This window comes from Ovis canadensis, chromosome 25 (assembly GCF_042477335.2).
Source record: "Ovis canadensis isolate MfBH-ARS-UI-01 breed Bighorn chromosome 25, ARS-UI_OviCan_v2, whole genome shotgun sequence".
In the NCBI taxonomy this organism is placed as follows: Eukaryota; Metazoa; Chordata; class Mammalia; order Artiodactyla; family Bovidae; genus Ovis; species Ovis canadensis.
Window position 1 is genome coordinate 51,150,238 of NC_091269.1, and position 20,356 is coordinate 51,170,593.

The 20,356-nt window shown below is 52.4% G+C and overlaps 1 protein-coding gene across 4 annotated transcripts in view; it reads right to left on the minus strand.

The window, feature by feature from the left end:
* DLG5 (discs large MAGUK scaffold protein 5) overlaps positions 1 to 20,356 on the minus strand; it is a 120,303-nt gene that overhangs the window by 69,610 nt on the left and 30,337 nt on the right. For 3 of the 4 annotated variants that reach the window (XR_011253131.1, XM_069572548.1, XM_069572550.1), the window contains exon 2: positions 1,996 to 2,064. The exons of the other annotated variant lie outside the window; for it this stretch is intronic. Coding sequence is in view for 2 of the 3 variants with exons in the window: in XM_069572548.1 (XP_069428649.1) it covers positions 1,996 to 2,064 (69 nt within the window). In the remaining variant the exon portion in view is untranslated. The remainder of the gene's footprint in view (positions 1 to 1,995; positions 2,065 to 20,356) is intronic. 4 annotated transcript variants of the gene reach the window in all.

Consider the following 20,356-nt stretch of genomic DNA (forward strand, 5'->3'; position numbering starts at 1 on the left):
GCTGACACGCATCCAGGGACACGGGTGACCCCTCCATCAAGGGCCAACTGGCGGGTCACTGACATGACGCTTCTTCCAAAGTACACAAAGGTCCGGCCGCACAAAAAATAACTTCCTACTCATGCCTGAAATTCCACCATTAACAATAACTGCTGTGGTTTAAGCACTCTCTCTAGAATCTCCTTTTAAAATGCAAATGCTCCTAGGAAAGGCAACACTTTAATGTGAATGGGTTGGTCACTGGCCACTGTACCTTGTTCCCAAGGGAAAGACAGAGCTGGAAAAGGGTGGGACAAGAGAGGTACGCTCAGAGCTCAACCAGCTCAGTTTTACAAAAACCCATCTTAGCGCTGCATTCAACCTGACTGCCCCACCATGCACTTCCTGAAAGCCAGTCCCATGTTCAAAATCCCCACAACTCCACCACTCAATCCCTGTATCTCACTGACCCAAAGCGGGCAGGGCAAAGTGAACTGCGGTCTCAGCAGAGTCCTCCCTGAACCCTAAGGAGGATGTGGGGACCTCTGAGGGGCTGAACTTTGCCCCACAGATGGATGCTAAAGTCCTCATTCCCAGTAAACGTGAATGTGATCTTACTAGGAAACATGGTCCTTACAGATGATCAAGTTAAGATCATACTAGAGTAGGGCAGGTCCCAAAACTAATGTGAACGGTGTCCTGTTTTTAAAAGAAAATTTGGAGACACATACAGAGAGAGAGCACCATGTGAAGATGAGAGTGGTGCACCTACAAGCGAAGGATGATCTGAGATCGCCAGCACGCCGCCAGAAGGAGAGCGGCCTGAGAAAGACCCGCCCGCTCCTGGGGTCCTCGCCGAAGGATGATCTGAGATCGCCAGCACGCCACCAGAAGGAAAGCGGCCCGGGAAAGACCTGTTCCTGGTGTCCTCAAGGGCACATGGCCTTGCGGACACCTTGATCTCAAGACTCTGGCCTCCAGAGTTTGGACAGAATAAAGTTCTCTAGTGTAAGCCACTCAGTTTATGGTGCTTTGCTAGGACGGCCCTAGAAAATGGATACAATCTTCCCTCTGGTACTCCTCTCATCACTCTGACCTTACTTACAGTGTCTACTCACCTATCGCCCCAGTAGACCCTAAGATCCATGAGCACAAGGACTACATCTGCCTACTCACCACTATATCGTAAGCCCACGTCTGCCACCCTGGAGGTCCTCTGGATCAGTCAGATTAACTCACAAGAGGCCTTTCCCTGGCTAGTTCCAGAATCTCAGACATGAGACGTCCCCTCTCTGAGTGTCCATTTCCCCATCTGTCTATTGCAGGAAAAGGAAAGAATTGGACCAGATCACATCTGTGAGCCCTTCTGACTCAAAACCTCTAGCACTCACCACCAAAGGTGTCAAGGTCAGACCAGGACACAGAGCCACACTAGGGTGTTACACGCAGCACAGGTGGGACACAGGGGACAGGCCACGGAGATGCGGGAAGACTGGAAGACTATGACAACTTTCCTCCCCTGAGACATCTCCAGTGACAGCAGGGACGGCCTCCCTCTATGGCTTCTGGAGCCCAGGTGCAGAGACACACACCTGATTCAGCATGAACTGGCGACTCCTGCCCTCAACGCAACACTCACTCCCTGTGGGCTGTTCCTGCTCACAAAGGACAGTTCCCAAAGGGGTCGGTCTCCTGGACAGCAGGCACTAGGCACTACGAGGCCGGGGGCTGAGGGCAGGGGACAACAGGCTCTCTGAGAAGTCCTGTGCCCTGACAAAGTGGAGGAATGGTGACACGGGTACCTCCCCAGCACGTACGCCCCTGCTAACAGCAGAGTTCTGCCCTCCTCCAGTAAGAGGACGTGCCGATGAGGAACAGGTGAATAGAGATGACTCCACGAGGGAGGTGACAGCCAACTTCCCACCCATGTACCCAGCGCTGCCCTGGCTCGCCCCTAGCCCCCCGCCTCCCTGAGGTCCTCCAGAAAGGAGGGGTCCCCAGGAAGGAGGTACTCACCCACACTGCTGAGTGAGCTGCTGCTCTCCGAGTCTGAGGGCATGATGGACAAGACGCTGTAGGTGGAGCCTGCAGGCAGAAAGAGGGGCCATTTGTTACTGATCCCAAAGGGCTCTCTTGTCTACACCCCAAACCACTGTCAGACCAACTGACTTCAGTGAGCGCCAGGCTGAGAACCAGCACAGCACCAGGCACTAGACATCAGAACCACGGGCCAGGCAGGGGAGACGTGGTCGACAGGCTCTCCTCTGTGGTGCTTCTGTGCCAGCTGCCGCCTCACCTTTGGCCACCTTCTGAGTGATCTCTGCACGCGCAGAGGACAGCTTAGAGTCAGTCAGCTGGCTTCTTGTCAGGACATCTGGGGAAAGGCTTACCTAGCAAGGGAGCCACACATCCAGGTGACAAGGGGCCTGGGGATTTCCTACAGGTTTATATCAGGGTGATTCTGGCTTCCATATAGAGAGTAACAGAGCCTAAGTAAGCGTCTGTCAACCTTTTGTTCTTCATGCCAGACTGTTCTGCTCTTAGGTTCTAACTGTATTCAAGCTCAGTCCTCAATAATTTAGTCAGTGGCCACCCCCTGATTAACAGTTACTCATAAAATTATGAGCAATTACACAGTCACCAAAGCTGGGGGTAACAGGTTTTTCAGGGGCAGAGAGGTTGACACTTGTTGATTCCTAGTGGCAGACACATAACCACCATGGTTTGCTTTGAATTCAAATATCTTCAAAGCCAGGATGTTACCTGCCTGGCATCAGGAAAAACCTCTGGGTCAAGAAATCCAGGTCTAAGCCCAGCTCTTATCCACATGTGAGCAGCTGGCCAGTGGCCTCGGTTTTCTGGATCGCTATTTCTCAAGTCTGTAACATGAAGGGGTTCAACCAGACGGCTCAGGAGGTCCTTTCCCCTGACGCACTTCAGAGATAATGTTTCCCATGATGAACGCAAACAAAGGTGTGCTTTGCTCACCAAGACTACAGATGACACAAAAGCAAAAGGGTGAGCGAATCAACCCAGAGACTGAATGGGAGTTGAAAAAAGCACAACATGCAGAGATGGTGGGTCAAATAAAACAAGACAATGGGAAGAATGCAACGTTTTGTTCTTAGAACCAAAAGAACTACACAATGAAGGCGTGTGTGTGCCGGGCAAAGTGGGTGAGCCAGAGATGAGATTTTTGCAATAAAGCCTTTGAATGAGCCTTAGGGCTTTGGTGTCAGAACACAACCAAGAATTAATGAGACCTTGGACTCCAGGATCAAAAATGCAGGGTCACATCTAAGAGGTTCCCTCCCATCTCAACTGTCGACTAGCTACTCTATACCTGTATACCCTCAGAGGGGAAAGAAGAGGGATAAAGACATGGAGTGAGCAGGGGAGAAGAAGAGCAAGGAAACTCATGGAGGAGGGGAAGAAGAGGTGCACCAGGGGACAGGGAAGACCCTGAAAGGACGGGGAAGACGTGGAGGGGAAAGATGAAGACTACACACAGCGGGCAGGGCAACGAACAGCCCTGGCATAACAGACAGCGTGCTGGGGAGCTAGTAAGAGCAGGTGTGCCCACCAGAGAGAGACGAAAGGAGAGAGGGGAAAAAAGAGAAAATTACAAAACAGGGACTTCGGTAAAGGCAAGCAGTGCAACAGTGGCCTGAAATGGCCAGTGGCCTCATTACCACATTTTCTGAGAATCTCTGATGAACCTCTGGCTGTGTAGCATGGATGGAAGAGGCTCGCTCAGGAAGTGGAAAGGACCCCCCAAAGGGATTCAACTTGTTCAACTGGCCTCCAACAGCACCCCTGAAACAGCTGCTGGATGCAGGGCAGCGTGGCCTGGCGGTCAGTACTGCCTCGGTCCGAGAAGACCCGGGTGCTGGGGGCTCTCACGACACATGCATTCACCCCATGCCCACCTGGCAGGGATACCATAGGTGGGCTCTGCGCATCCTCTGAAGGGAGATGAAACCCGAAAACCCGCGGCAACCCAGCAAGTCCTCTGTCGAGCCTACTAAAAGATATTAAGCGATGTTCAGTGAGCTATATCCTGCATTTCAAATTCAACCCACACGATTCATTTCTGTCTCAACAATGAGCATCACAGACTTCTCACAGCATTCCTCTTCCCCTATCATAAACATCAAGCATGACATAAAGATCTATGAAATAAAGTCAGGTGCAATGCAGCCAATCCATGGGTATCTTCAAAAACCAAGAATACCACAGCATGCCTATCTGCTAAACTCAACTGCTACTTTCTTAATTATTTTTTGCTGCTGTTATGGGGGGAGGGGTGGTTAAAGGGGTTAGGGAGTAATATACCAAACCAGCCGGTGTGTTGGTGGACTGTTTTCAAAAGACAGCTACTCAGATAAAGCAGGCACCGCCTCCCGCTCACACCTCCGAGATCTGAGCTCAGCCCAGCCCCGCTCATGACACCACAGGCTGCGCTCTGGTGATGCTCCCTGCAGAACGCTGCGCCTCTTTCTCACTATTGGCATCAGCAGCGGCCCATCTTCCAGTAAACCGCCCCTCCCCTGCAGATTGTCTCTCTCCTCCCCCGTGGTGAGTTTCCACTGTTAATTAAACTTGGCAGACACCCTTCCCTCTCTCCTCCCACCTTCCCCCCTGGCTGGGAGGAGTCAACTAGCCAACCAACACATTCTGTTCCTCTTCCCTGCCCCCTATGTCCTGACCTGATGGGGCTGTGGGGCCTGACCCGGGGGCGGTATGACATCTTTATCTGCATCTCCGGGCATTACCTCCCCCGAGCTGGCTGGCAGGGCTCCTGGGAGCCAGTGCTGGGGCTGCCAGGGGATGATGAAAATTGGACAAGGCCCAGTTTCTACAATGTTCCCAGGGCCTTAGACGTCATTCAGGGGGGAAAAAAAGGTCCGAAGACGACACTGTCTTGGTCATGCTTTGTCTCTGTGGCTATTGTTGTCTTTAAAAGCCGGTGTGGTCAGGACTGTCGGGAAAAGGCAAAAGGAGTCACTTTCCTCCAAAGTCACGCGGTGTCTTTGCTAAGCGATGGCTTCCGAGGGGTGAGACAGACGTCACCTACCCCTGGGATTTCACAATCCAATCTGGAGGCCGACAGGGGTCCCATCTCACCGTGCCCGCTCCCCTGCCCCGCAGAGCCCCTCACCCTTGGCCATGTGAGCAGGAAGGAGTCCCCTTGAAGGCACCTGCACCCCCTGCCCGCCCACCCTGAACCCGAAGGCACATCCTCCACCTCTCACAGAGGTCTGGATGAACGAGAGCCAGCTTCCCACACCACTGCTGCCTCCACTGCCTCCCCCTCCACCCCCACAGAACAGCAAGGCACTGACCCTCAGGACGGTCCCACAAACTCAGACAAGCCAGTGCAGAGGTCCCAAGAGGACCCGGAGAACATCGTATGATTGTGAGTTCCAGAGGAGAGCAGAGTGGGGGCCAGGTTCTCATGGCCATGTGGAGCAGAGTGATGATACAAGGGGTTCCCTGCACAGCAATTACCTGGGGAACCGGTCAAGGTGCAGGCTCTGGCTGGGGAGACCTGGGGTGGGGCCTGAGACTCTGCATTTCTAACATGCCTGCAGGGAGTGAGGTCCACAGGGGGACTGAACGCAAGGCTGACCCGAGTCAGCAGGCAGGCAGGGATGCGTGTGGGAGCCAGGCAGAAGCCCTGGGAGAGAGCTGGCAGACGGGACTGGCTTGGGCCACAAGCATTGTCTGCGTCCTTCCCCAGAGGCCGCAATGCTAATTGTATTTACTCTGTGACTCAGCCCCACTGGGTCACAGAGACCACTTCAAAAGAACTTCCAGTAAAATCACCCAAGCGGTAACAGAATGCCCAGCCCTCCGAGGCCCCCTCCTGGGGCCTGGGCACCTCCCCCCAACCCGTCCGGCCCCCCCAGAACACACCCCTCCATTCACCTGGGGTTTGTAAAGGCCCTGGTGACTCACGCTTCCTCCCCATGAAACCAAGACACTGAAGGGGCTTGCTCCAGCCTCCAGCGGCAGGCAGAGTCCGCTCAGTGCTCCAGCCTGAGGCGACCCAGCTCTGGGCACTCGGAGGACACGCACCTCCCCCAGCACCCGGGAAGGGGAGAGAGGCAAGCCGCTCTTCCCTGGGAGCTCTGCGACAGGGCGGGGAGGGTCACCACCAGGCCACCTGTCCCAGCCCAGAACCCTCCCTCCGGCTCAGAGCTGACCACCCACGGACGGCCGAGGGCAACCAGTCACTCTCACGCCCACGTGCGTCCAACAGAGTCCCAGCACACAACTGAGCCCTGCGAGCCCGACACTGGGCTGGGTTCAAGAGGCAGAAGAGAAGCCAGGGGCTCGGGAGGCGACGTGCCTGCTGAGAGCCTACGGAAGGCCCTTCCCCTCGCTGATCCTGGGGAGCAGTGACCAGAATACTGACGGTACCAGTCGGCCTGGGTTCAACTCCCAACTCTGCCCCTCAGCGGCTGTGTACCCTCAGCCTCCGCCTGCCTCCACGTGCGCATCTGTAAAATGGGACAAGAGCAGTACTACCCTCACAGCGTATCAACTGAGCTAATATGAAAGGGCCGTGACACAGCTCGCGGCCCCGCGTGTCAGCTGCTGCTCCTGCAATCACACCAGACCTTCCAGCCCCACCGTCCTCAATCCCTGGGCCACCCATAAGGAAAGAGGTCTGCCAGGGTGACAAGGCTGAACAGTCCACAGTGACAAGCTGCTGGCCTGCAGAGCACTGATAACAACACCACCGGTCATAATAATAGCAGCAGCTGATACTGAGCCCTGTAAGTGCTGGGGTGTACTAAACTCTGCACGTATTCTCTCAGTGAATTCCCACACTAACCCTGAGGTTGTCATTACACCTGCAATGGCAGAGGAGAAAACAAAGGGTTAGAACAATGAAGTAACTTGCTTAAGGTCATGGGGTGAACAGGATACAAACCCAGATAGTCCAGCTCAACGTCTGTGCTACTGATCCCTAGTCACAACACTGCTGCCCAGCTCTAAAGGTCTGGCAGTCCGGGGAGACTTCATGGAGGAAGGGGCCTGGAGGCCGGTGGACTTGGACAAGCACCAAGAAGCCAGATCAGCCTGGAGGAGATGTAGGCCCCACCCCTCTGTGTAAGTGAGAAGTCTCAGAGCAGGGCCGCCCCTGTCCAGGACCTCACAGTTTGGAATCCCCCAGAGTGGGCTTGTCCCCTCCATGACAGACACTATGAGCTGAGTGGGGCCTGGGGACTAAAAGTGAGAAGAAAGAAAGAGGGATGAACTGTGGCTTTATGGCCCTGCATGTGCTACTCCTTCCTGCCCATCCCAATGTCCAGACCGTGCTGGGTGCTGAGACACTGGACTCCATGAGCTGCAGGGATGAGAAGGAGGCAGGCAGGTGAAAGTGCTGTGTGCTGAGCCTGCCTCCCCTGCTTCTAAGGACCTCGGGAGCTGCTGGGAGGGTGGGCACCTCTGGCTGCTGAGCAGCCCCGTTGCAGAACCACAGTTCAGTGCAGCTATGCCCCTCCCTAGGGCCTCAGCTTCCTCCTCCTTTAACAACATGGCCCCAGATCGTGAATGCGGAGACCCACGGTTAGAGGCTGACAAGTCCAGACATTTCAGGAGATGGGGAGTGACCGGGGCCCTGGAATGGAGCAGCCATGGAGCCTGGCACATTGATCAAGAAAGCCCTGCTTCAGGTACTTGACTCGCCCACCTCCGGGGGAGGGGGGGGGGAAGCACCTTCTCCCTGCCTTGCACGAGAAGGCTGGTGCCTCTTGGCCAGGCTGGGTGACAGTTGTCACCTGACCTAGAAAGCCCAGGAAGTGGCCCAAAGCAGGATCTGGATGGCTCAAGGAAGGGAGGCTGAGCTGGTCATCATTTCCACCCTAGAGGGTAGGGAGGAGACTGATACAGACTTCAGGAGTCTCCTACTAAAACGCAGTGATGTAATGGAGCGTGTTCGTCATCACTGAGCACAGCCACACCTGATGGGCACCCCAGAACAAAGGATACAGATGAGAGAGAGACGGGGCCGGCTGCGGCGTCTCTGCTCTGCTGCCCTCCCCAGAGCTCATGCCCCTAAGTCAGCAGCCAAGAGGACACGCTGAGGTGGGACAGGAAATGGTGCGGCACAGGCAGCCAGGCTTCCACTGCGCTGCAGCCAGACACGGCACAGTGAGCACGTGTGCCCTGGAGTAAACTTCCGATCCGCACCAAGAGTCCGACAGACCTGCACCCTCCTCTCTGTCTGGCCTGTGCCTGCGTGGCCTGTGCTGCCCTCTACCACAGCCTTGCACCGCAGGCTGTTGCTACAAGAACAGGCCCTGGGCCCACACCCCCTAAGCTCAGCCTTGCCACCTACCCGCAGTGTGACCTAAGCAAGCTGCTTCCACTTTCTGCCCTGCATTCCCTGGTTTATGAAACAGTTAGAATTATGGGCCATAAGAACTGAATGAGGAAAGGTAAAGCCCTGGGGACTGAGCCAGGCACACAGACAAGCGTTCCACCAACGCTAGTTCCCATTCTTGTTACCTGACTCTCAACCTTGAGTGTCCGCTCCCAATACCTGAATCCGGCCCTGCTATGCCTTTGTTTTCTTCCCCTCAGGATAAGGAAGCCTCCCATCCCCTTCCATCATTCTGCCCAGCTATGGCCAGTTTCAAGCCTTTCCAGCCTCGCTTGCTGATCTCTTGTCCTCTGAATCAAACAGAACAAGACAGAGTGTTCACTGTGTGCTGAGCCTCACACCAGGCCACGCTCCAACCTTCTCATGACCCTCACCTGCACATATATGGGCATCGGTCAGCCATTCAAGAGAGATGGAATAACGGTGCTCTGCACAGACACCATCCCTTAGTAGGCATGCCTGCCCTGGGAACACAAAGCCCACTGCTTCACCAAATGCTTAGTGAGCAAACTGGGGATGCAGCAGAGAATAAGACAGAGAGAGTCCCTGCCCTCATGGCGTTCAAAGGAGTGCAGATAGCAGAGAAACAACTCAACAAGCAACTGCATTAGGTAGTAAGCGCTATGAAGAAAACTAGAGCAGAGTGAAATGTAGGGTGAGTGGGGTAGGCAGAGAGGTGGCTGTGGTGGGACAAGGGTCAGGGGAGGGCTCTCTGGTATGTCACATCTGAACAGAGACCTGAAGGAGTCTGGAGGAAGCTGAGTGCTGGAGGAAGACTGTTCCAGGGAGAGGAACAGCAAGTGTAAAGGCCCTGGGGTCAGACCAGGAAGTGGGCAAGGACATGACACCCCAGGCTGGACAGGTCAGGGACATTCAGTCCACAGAGGCCAAAGACGGTCATTACAAAGGAAAGGCCTTGTCTTCATCAGCAACGAGTTGCCATTCGCCCCCCTCTTCCTTCAACAGCATTGACACCTCCCCCTTGCATGCTTTGTGTGATGCCTTGGCTATTACTGACCACCAAGGCAGCTCCGTCTGGGTCCCCAGGACTCTGAGATCGAAAAGGAAAGCCACTTACCCTCCCACCAGCCCAACAGCCCTGCTGGGTCTGAACCTGCTGAGACACCTGCCACAGGGATGCGAGGGACAAAGTGACCGTATGCTGCAAAGAGCACAGGAGCAGAAGCTGGATGGACCTGGGCTCTTCCACTCTGGCCACACACGCAGGAACTCCGAACAGCCAAAACAATCTCGGGAAAGAAGAGTGAAGCTGGAGGACTCACACTTCCTGATTGGGGACAAAGCTGCAGAGATCAAGACAGTGTGGTACTGGCTCAGAGGCAGACACACGGACCAATCAAACAGAACACAGAGCCCAGAAACTAACCTTTGCATAATGGTCGAGTAATTCTGACAGATTGCTGAAAGACAATCCAATGAGGGAAGAAGAGTGTCTTCAAGAAATGATGCTGGGAAAACTTGATATCCACGTGTAAAAGGGGGAATTTGGACCCTTTCCTAACAGCATATGCAAAAATTAACTCAAAAGGAAATCAAAGTCTTAAAGACAAGAGCTAAAACTAGAAAACTCTTAGCAAATGTCAAGATACTGAATTTGGCAGTGATTTCTTGGATATGACACCAGAGACGCGGCAACAAAAGAAAAAGCAGACATGCTGGACTTCATGAAAATGTTTAAAACGGTAAATGGGAAAATGCTATCAACAGGGTAAAAAGGCAACACACAGAGTCAGAGAAAATATCTGCAAATCACATATCTGATAGCGAATTAGTATCAGTATGTGAATGCTAAATCGCTTCAGTTGTGTCCAACTCTTTGCAACCCTATGGACTGTACCCTGCCAGGCTCCTCTGTCCATGGGATTCTCTAGGCAAGAATACTGGAGTGGGGTGCCATGCCCTTCTCCGGGGATCTTTCCAACCTAAGGATTGAACCCGTGTCTCTTATATCTCCTGCACTGGCAGGCGGGTTCTTTTCCACTAGCACCACCTGGAAAGCCCCTCAACAGAAAACTCCTAAAACTCAACAACAGAAAATGTTCAAAATTAGGCGTGACTTGATAGACATTTCCCCAAAAAAGATAATAAGCAATACAAGTGTCTACTGATGGATGAAATGATAAGGAAAATGTGGTATAAACATACAATAAAATATTACTCAACCTTAAAAAGGCAAGAGATTTGGGTGTCTTCTACAACATGGATGAATTCTAAGGACATTATGCTAAGTGAAATGAGCCAGTCACAGAGACACAACCAACCAGTGATTGGTTCCATTTCTATGAAGTACTTAGAGCAGTCAAAACTGTAGAGAAAGCAGAATAGTGGCTGCCAGCGTGAAAGGGGGAAACGGGGGTCACTATTTAATGGGTGTAGCTTTAGTTTTGCAGGATATAAACAGTCTTGGAGATGGATGGCAGGGATGGCAGTGCACTGTGAATGTTTGCATTAATAACATTGATGGTTAAGATGGTAAATTCTAGGCTTACTTTACCACATCAGAAAAACTGGTAGCAAAAAGCAAAACAAATGAAAAACAGTGGGGGCAGGGGGCGGGGGCAGGGGCGCGCAGAAGGCACCTTTCTCTCCCTCCCTCTCCATTAAAGTAACACAAAATCTCTGGGACTTCAGTGTGATCCAAACCCCACCAAGCATCACAAAATCCTACAACAACTTTGATCCAGCAAAGCCCCAGCCCCTCAGTCCTAGAAGTCAAGAACGCTGCAAGCTTCTGAGCACAGGAGTAAGACAGCAGAGATGAGCGTCAGGAAAATGTCTCCAGCACCTGTGAACAGGGTGGGTGGAAAGAGGGAAGGCCTGGAAGTCAAGAGAACAGTTAGGATGCTCCTGCAAGAGCTCCCCTGAACCACTGGTCAGGGGTGCGAGCTGAGCAGGGACACAGAGACTGCAGAGGGGAGGACAGGCTAGGATGAAGGAACTGTGGGTGGGGAGAAGTGGAGGGTGATACTGGGTCGGGGTGAAGGTACTGGAAGGTACTTCAGTTAACAGAGGCAGAGGACTGAAGAAGGCTGGTGAAGAGAGATGAGGAGACCCTGCTGAGGCTCAGGCTGAATGAATGTGCTAAAGGAAATCTCTGCGGGGGTGGCCTGCTGCCACCTGGAGCTGGGGAGCCAGGTTCAAGCTAACACAGTCACCCCGTAGAGCATGGGGGATATGAGTGCCAAGCCTAGAGTGGCTCACTGGCAATGTGAAGCCCTTGGGTAAGAAAAAAGCGAGGGGAAGGGGAAGGTCAGATCTAGGACTTCCTAAATAGCACCCACACAGGAAGTACTGTTCTACGCACTGTGTTGTTGGTGAAGTCACTAAGTCATTTCTGACTCCATTGCAACCCCATGGACTGTAGCCCACCAGGCTCCCCTGTCCATGAGATGTCCCAGGCAAGAATACTGGAGTGAGTCGCCATTTCCTTCTCCAAGGGATCTTCCTGATCCAGGGATGGAACCCAAGTCTCCTATTTGGCAGGTAGATTCTTTACCACTGAGTTACCTGAGAAGCTTACCGTTCTAAGCATATACAGGACAAAATCCTAGGACATGTAACCTGTGGGGACAGGAGAAGGAATACAAATTTCAGAGAGAGACACAGAAAGACTACTTGGGGAAACAGGAGGAACAAGAGAATTAAGTCTTCCAGAAGGCAGTGGGGTAGAGTGGTCGGAGGGGCTGGTCTGCCATGCCAAATGCTAGGCTAGGACACAGAGCACAGACATTTGATTCGGTCATCTGGAGGTCAGTGATGTCCTGCTAATTAAGTACGGCTATTGATTGGCTTTGGTTTCTCCATCAAAACTGCAGGGCTTGGATTAGACCAGAAAAGGCTAGAGGTTCATCATGAAAGAACGGCCATGGCTTGTGACAGCTGCCTGCTGTGCTTAAGGAGCGTGAGGCTACACCTGTGCTTAGGAAAGGAGCCCAGGATGGATCAGCGATGTCTGCCAAGGGCAAGACCAGGGGGTATGCATTGCTCCTGATCTGTGTTGTTCCTAAGGGCCAGTCCACCAACAGAAACACTATTTCAAGGTTCCCAGCTCTTAGCAAGCTTACTACACTCAATCACTGACCAGAATTAACTCTAAAATCCAATCTGTTTCTCCAGCATTCTTTAAATGCCCAGGACTGAAAGGGCCCTCCAGGAGAATAAAAGGACAAGATCTCATCTATTCTTTCCTTGAGGCTCTGAGAAACAGAGCACAGAAGAGTGTGGCCCTCCGGGGAGCCTCTCAGAGGCCCTGCCCCAAGCAGGCGGCTGTCCCACCCAAGAGCCCTGGGACACTTTGCCGGCCTTTTCTTCTTGGATAAGGTGACATCACCCAGAAAGATTCACACTTATTTGCACAATGCTTTTATGGATTTTGAGAGGACCTTCAGAAGAAGATGAAAGGAGTCCATTTTCAAAACCACAGGGACATTTTACAAAGTTTTACAAAAAGGACAGCTACATGCACTGGCCTGCAGGAATCTGCTCAGGTACCAAATGCTGAAGCTGAAGCCCCAATACTTTGGCCACCTGATGTGAAGAGCCGACTCATTAGAAAAGACCCTGATGCTGGGAAAGACTGAAGGCAGGAGGAGAAGGGGAGGACAGAAGTCAAGATGGTTGGATGGCATCACTGACTCAATGGACGTGAGTCTGAACCAGTTCCGGGAGATGGTGAAGGACAGGGAAGCCTGGCGTGCTGCAGTCCATGGGGTCGCAAAGAGTCGGACACGACTAAGAGACTAAGCAACCACCAGATGTTGTCAAACCCCAAACAGGGGAGAGGACTTGGGCTGCAACCCACTCACTCAAGCAGTGTTCTCCTTTCGCCAGCCATCTCCTGCACCCCGCCACAAATAAAGGTGAAACATCGAGAGCATCCTTCTCCCTAGGATCTCGCAACAAAGCCTTCCATCATGCTCCAGTTTCTAACCTATAATCTCATCAAATCCGGCGCTCACATTTACCTTCAGCCTGAGTGCATAACCAACCACCTACTCTAAAGCCCAGAAGACGGGCCCATGGCCACTCTTTCCTCAAATGAAGAAATAATAGTTCCCCCCACACCCTACCCCCAGCAAAATCTGGCCACACACTGTCTACGAATTGTCCCAAATCAGCCCCAGGAATTGGGGGAGGTATGATCACAGAAGGATTTTAGGTTTGGAGATGGATGGCAGGGATGGCGGCACACTGTGAACGTTTTTATTAATAACATTGACGGTTAAGTTGGTAAATCCTAGGCTTACTTTACACCACATCAGAAAAACTGGTAGCAAAAAGCAAAACAAATGAAAGACAGTTGGGGGGTTGGGGTGGGGAAGGCACCTTTCTCTCCCTCCCTCTCCATTAAAGTAATACAAAATCTTTGGGACTTCAGTGTGATCCAAACCCCACCAAGCATCACATAATCCTTCAAAGACTTTGATTCCGGAAAGCCCCAGGCCCTTAGTCCTGGAAGTCAAGAACGCTCCAGGCTTCTGAGAAGGGGGAGGAGATCACAGAAGTATTTCAAATGCACAAATGTGGGTTACCTTTCACACACACAGGCAATCCTCACGAGACAAAGTAGATCGTGATAACAAAAGAAGGTATTTCACTTTCTTGTGCAAGGAGGAAAAAAAAAAAAATCCACATTCACAACCACAGAGTAAAGCAAATGAAACCAAAGCACACCAGTCCCCAAAGACCTCAGGGTCCACCCAGCTCCAGGCACACTGGCCACCTGCAGGAAACCCTGATAGCACAGCACACGCACCCAGGGTCCTTCAGTCAATGGGAATCCCCACGGCAGTGTCACTGTGCTGTGCCTGCCACGACCGGCCCCAGCACAAGGCCAATGCTCAGTTAAAGCCTGAAGAGTAACTGCTGGATCCTCATTCTCAGTTGCACTTCAGCCTCCTTAGAGCCTATGCCACCCAGCCTTGACCTTCTACAGATGTCCAGAGGAGACACACGGAGCCAGGTCACATGGCGAGGTGGAGACAGTGCCAAGGCCAACTTCAGGGTCCCTCATCACTACGGAACCACACATAATAGAAATAATCTGTGAAGGGCTGAATTGTGTTCCCTCTAAAATTCAAATGTCAAAGTCCTAACTCCCCAGAATCTCAGCATTTGGAGATGGGGTCTTCAAAGAGGAAATGCAATTAATACCAGGTCAGTAGGGTGGGCCCTAATCTTTCTAAGAAGAGGGAATCTGGACATAGACAAGTGCACACACACAGAGGAAAGACCCTTGAAGATACAGAGAGAAGACAGCTCTCTATAAGCCAATGCAAGAGACAGGTCTCACAAGAAACCAGCCCTACTGACACCTTGATCAGGGACTTGTAGTCGCCAGGACTGTGAGACAATAGATACCCATCGACTGAGCCCCCAGGTCTGTGGTCCTTTGTTACGGAAGCCCTTCCACACTAATCCAGTTGCTACTGCGCCAGGCTTTGCACAGCCCTACCCAATACGGACATCGTCCACAGTGAAAGCCACGGAAAACTGTCAGATGAATCCTTTATCCTGGGTTTCCCTGGTGGTTGAGCAGTTAAGAATCTACCTGTCAGTGCACAGGACACGGGATCAGTCCTTGGTTGGGGAAAGTCCCAGATGCCGAGGGGCAACCAAGCCCAGGAACCACAGCCACTGAAGCTCAAGAGACTGGAGTCTCTCCAGCCATCACAAGAAGCCATCACAAGAAGTCCACGCAGCAGAACGAAGAGTAGTTCCCCTTGCTGCAACTAGAGAAAGCCCACACGCAGCAATGAAGACGCAGCGCGGCCAAAAATAAATAAATCAATCTTCTTTATAAAAATGCTATCCTACTTAAAACTCACAGCACTCCAGAAAAGGGATACTGCTATCAGCCTCAATTTACCAACAAGGTTCCTGTAGCTCAGAAAGATGAAGGAGCCAGACACAGATTATTCAGCTAGACTTGGAACAAATGTCCCCAGTTCTGGGGCCTGCACCTTTACTCCTAGCTGCCTCTAAGCAAACCCTGCTCCCTCAGCCTGTCCCCCACCCATTCAGCAGCTCCAGTATGATCCCAGAATGGCTCTGTCCACCCAGACCACTGATGACCACCATCTGAGACCACTGCCTTCCTCGTCACCCTCAGACCTCCCAACAGCTACTTAAGGAAACTCTGTTGTCCACTATGAATAGCTCTGGTGTCTTTTCTTCTTCTTTTTTTAATGAATACTGCTTTCATCATCAGGAAAAAAAAATTATTCTTAAAAAGTTAACACTGTTAATGAATTCTATAGACTCTTCAGCCTGTGTGTAAATAAGTAAATGATCAAAAGGAATATCTTTGGAAACACAATTAAGAATAAAAAGGGGGAAAAAATACAAGCAACCTTTGCCAGTGTCCCATCAGCCAAGATGAGATAAGGGACTCACGCGGCAAAAATAAGACCGTCACGGCCAATAACCCCAGTCAGGCCATCTCCCGAAAATATCTATTTTTAAAAGCATGTTCCATTTCATCACGTTTCAGAAAAACAAAGAAGAGACCTTGAGGGGCAGACAGGCAGGCTCCAAAGCGAAACGCAGCACGCTTACAGCTTACAGCAGCGGTGTGGTCGCCCGTGGCCAGACAGTGATTTTCATCTGAAAAATGCGAATCTCCAGTGACAGATGGAGCTCAGATACAGAGCTACCATCAGCATGCAGCCCAACAAAGCGCCAATTTTCATATCTCCTAGGGCCTGCTGGGCCCCCAACTTCTTAGTTTAAATGGAAACTGTTAGACCAGATTTTGTGCAAACATGCGCTTTCCTTGGGGGCAAACATTCTGAGTCTACAACCTGTTGTTTTATTTTCTCAGCTTTCTGTCCATGGCAACAACATCAAAGACGAGAGAGGCAGGTGGGGGGGGCTGTCAGGAGCACCCGAGAACAGAGCAAACACAAAGTGTAGCAAGAGCCGGCTGAATGACTAGGAGGCATCGTGCAGCAGGCGCCTCTTTACTCTGCCCCTCGCTGTCAATCACAGGCAAATGACAGGGCGGGGCCACATGGGAAGAGAGCTCCCCTTCTCCTGCAGCTCCTGCGTGGATGTACCAGTCTGTGTTAGCACAGCTTCCCTCCCGATAAGCTCCAAGGTCCCGGAGAGGGAAACGACACAACAAAATATGCGCACACACAAACACACACACACAGACCCACACATACAGAACTGCTGGGGTGGGGAGAGGTGGCCACGCAGACAGTGAGAGCAGAATTCCCATATGAACAGGATTAGATGACGGGGTTCAAAGTATGACTAATATTCACAGGAAAAGCTGTTGGACACAGTTTCAGCTGCTGATACTGATTCTTCTGAACCACTTTAAAACGCCAGTCACTTTTTCATTCTAAGCGTATTCATTGGAGCCTGTTTAAACCATCTCAAAACACAGATAGGCCTCTGCCCAAACTCACCTTCACGCCATCGGCATGCTTCAGGCAGATGGAAAGAATTCTGAGGCAGGGACATCTGTAAGGACCATTCCAGCCCCTGTTACTAAATACATCTTCCTCTAAAGTCTCATGCGCTAAAAACCTCCTTAAGCCAAGTCACCTACTACAGACCGCATTCCTCTGAGGTGTGTGGTCTTCAGTAGCCTGCACGGTGTGTCTGGGGTTTGTGTTTGGTGGGGAGTGATGGAGAGGCTCCCTCAAGATAACTGAGGAAGAACTGCCAAAACTGAAACACTTCAATCTTTCAGAGTCTCATTTCCCAGTGTGTCCGTATCTCAAGCAGACAAGTCAAATCCCGGCCGTGAGGAAGGCTCACAGCCCACAGGCAACCTCCCAGACCTGGGCCTGTGCCAGGAGAGTAACCAGTGAGGTTTCTCGAAACGGGCATGATAAAAACTCTAGGAAACATCATTTTTAATAGCAACCAAAAAGGGAGAGCAGCAGTCCCCAAAACTCTGTGTACCCCAGAAAAACAAAGAGACCTTGAGAGGCAGACAACAAAAATGGAGGTTGGGGTGGGTCTCCCAGCTCAGAGCCTGCTGCCCAGGGCCCCACACAACCTGGAAGCCTGCGTGTTTCAGGCACCTCTCCCATGCTGACGGCCACTCTGTCCACCGGCTCACCACAAAGGCCACTTGTTTCCCATGAGTGCCCAGAACAGTGGCTCAACCAGTTGGCCCAGTCGGGGACTGTGGTCCTGGTGGATGGGTGGTGACAAGGGCTGCTGTGACCTCAGCAGACAATTAGCAAGGTAGTGTTGAGTTTCCAAGCTCTGGCAGGTCACCCACCAGGCTGGGAGAGCGTGTAGGAGTCAGCTTGCAGACCCAGGAAGGGGTCAGGCAGGGTCAGCTGCAGGCTATTTCAACTCCATGCCTGTCCCTCCACACTGAGCATTGCTTCCTCTGACCCTGGCTGAGGGTAGGGGGGTGTGCAGGAGAAGAGAGGTGATCACAAGGAATTTAGAACCTGTCACACGAGACCTTGTCACATGGGGTCTTGGAGCACAGGATACAGGAGGACAGCGCTCCCAGGAGGGTGGAAATGTGTGGGGACACGGTTCAGTGAATGTGTGATGAGGAGGGTCACTGTGGACCCCTGGGGGTGGGGGCCAACGGTAATGACCATCTTAAGCATGCAGGGAGATGCAAAGCCCGACAGCATCTGCTGGACACTCTGAAAGTCAGATCAATCTATCTCGGCTGTTCTAACCATACCTGAATATGGTGGTTCAGTATGGTTAGAACAGCCAAGATAGATCGTGTCCGACTCTTTGCAACCCCATGGACTACACAGTCCATGGGATTCTCCAGGCCAGAATACTGGAGTGGGTAGCCTTTCCCTTCTCCAGAGGATCTTCCCAACCCAGGGATCGAACCCAGGTCTCCCTCATTGCAGGCGGATTCTTTACCAGCTAAGCCACAAGGGAAGCCCATATTTGACATAAAGCCACAATAACTGTGGGAGGTGGAAAAGAACCAAAAGCTGCAAAAAGGAAAAAATACGAGGTCTGAAGGAACAGACTACTCACTGTCTTTACAGGGCCAAATGGAGATGATGAGAAAAAGGGAAAATGTGGAGACAGTTTAGGGCCAAAAGATCAAGAAGTAAAACTGGCCAGACTTACCCCAAGAAGGGCGAGCACCTTCTCAAAGTGGGGTGCCCCCACTGCTGTCACAGAGCTGCAAGAGACGGCCACTTACCAGGGCTGCAGGGTGTCTTCAGCTGTGGGCACTCTTGACTACGAGGCCCACTCAGGCGCCAACATCCACCCGACCTACCTCCACACCCCTCACCAGTCCCTCCTTGCTGTTGCCACCATCCAGGGGATACCTCCTAGCTCAACTGTTTCTTCTACCTCCCAACTCGCCTCGAGTCTCCAGGGTCCCAGCTCTGCCACCTGCCCCTGCAGACAAGGCCCACAATACCTTCCCATACCCGGTTTCCTCATGCACAATGGCTCCAGAGGGTTCAGGGAATAACCAGGGTCAAGAGCCATTCTGAGCTTCTGGAAACCCAGCAAGCACCACCTCCCAAAAGCGCTTCCCAAGGCTCAGCTCTGTGCCATCTCCAAGCTTCCGGGAAGTCCTGGCTACAGAATAAAGTCTGCCTTGAGGCTGGCATCCAAGGGTCTTCTTCAAGGGCTGGGCCCAGCCTGCCTGCCTGCACCCTCTCCCATTGCTCTCCTCACCATCCAGGCCTCCAGCCTGGCTAACGGGCTATGCCCTCATCACTCCCTGCCCACGCCCACATATCCTGCCTCCACCATGACCACCACCTCTACCAAGGTCTACACCGTCCCTCCAGTGTGCACACATGCACGCTCAGTCATGTCTGACTCTTTGCAACCCCATGGACTGTGGCCCGTCAAGCTTCTCTGTCCATGCGATTTCCCAGGCAAGAATACTGGAGTGGGTTGTCTTTTCCTCCTCCAGGGGATCTTCCCAGTTTTAAATGGGCCCTCTCCAAGGAGCCTTCCCAGACCTGTCCATCTGGAAATTATCTGTTCTGCTATCAGCCTGCTTATACCTCCCTATGGTTCTAATCGACATCTAGCAGGTCTGGCTGCACCTGTGAGAATGGGTCCCAAGGCCAACATTACGGCTGCACGGCCTGCACAGTCTCACGAGGCCCTCCACTTGGCTTCATGCTCTGCTGTTGCTGTCTTAAAATTACTAATGATTTACAAGTCAAGGGTCCTGCAATTTCACTTTGCACTGGGCTGCAAATTAAGTACCCAGTCCTGCTGAGGACTTCACAAGGAAGAGGCTTTTGTTTATGTCTGCATCGCTGCAGTAGTGGGCAGTGGGGCCTGTTATCTAGCAGGAATTCACAGGAAGAGGAAAGGGGTATGCGTCTAGTGTCTCTGCCACCTCGGGCAGCTCATCCAAACGTGTGCAGCTCACCTTTCTCCCTTCCTTCCTGCTCCCCACACACACACACATACGCAGCAGAGCACAGAGCAGCAATTGGCCTCAGATCATGCCCAACACCTATCTTCCCTCCCATCCCCACTATGAAGCACTCCACAGGACACCACAAAAAGAGTCCTCTGACTCTCCCAAAACACAGCATCTTAAGGACACACTGGTCTGCTGAACAGCTCACCCCCGAAGAGCTTTAGGACCCTGATTCAGGAGTCAACCCTGCTCTGCTGCTTACCGACTGTACCACCTTGACCATGAGGCCCAGAAAGGGGACGTGTGGACAGCCCTCTCCAGCCTTCCCACCTGCCTCCCTGCCCTCCTTCAGACCTGGCTGCAGCCCTGTCCCTTCCTGCCACCTGGCTGGATGGCAAGGGCCCACTGTGACCACCTTAACCTGCTCTCACAGTCTTTATCTGTGGTGCCCACAAGCCCCAGAGTCAGGAGAACAGGACAGACATACCCACAGGCCAGACACGGCCTTAGGAACCAGGGAAGGTGGCCACTTGCCCTCACCAGTGGACTCACCCTCCGTGCTGGCTCAGACCTGCAGGAGGTCTGGCACATGCCCTCAATCCCCC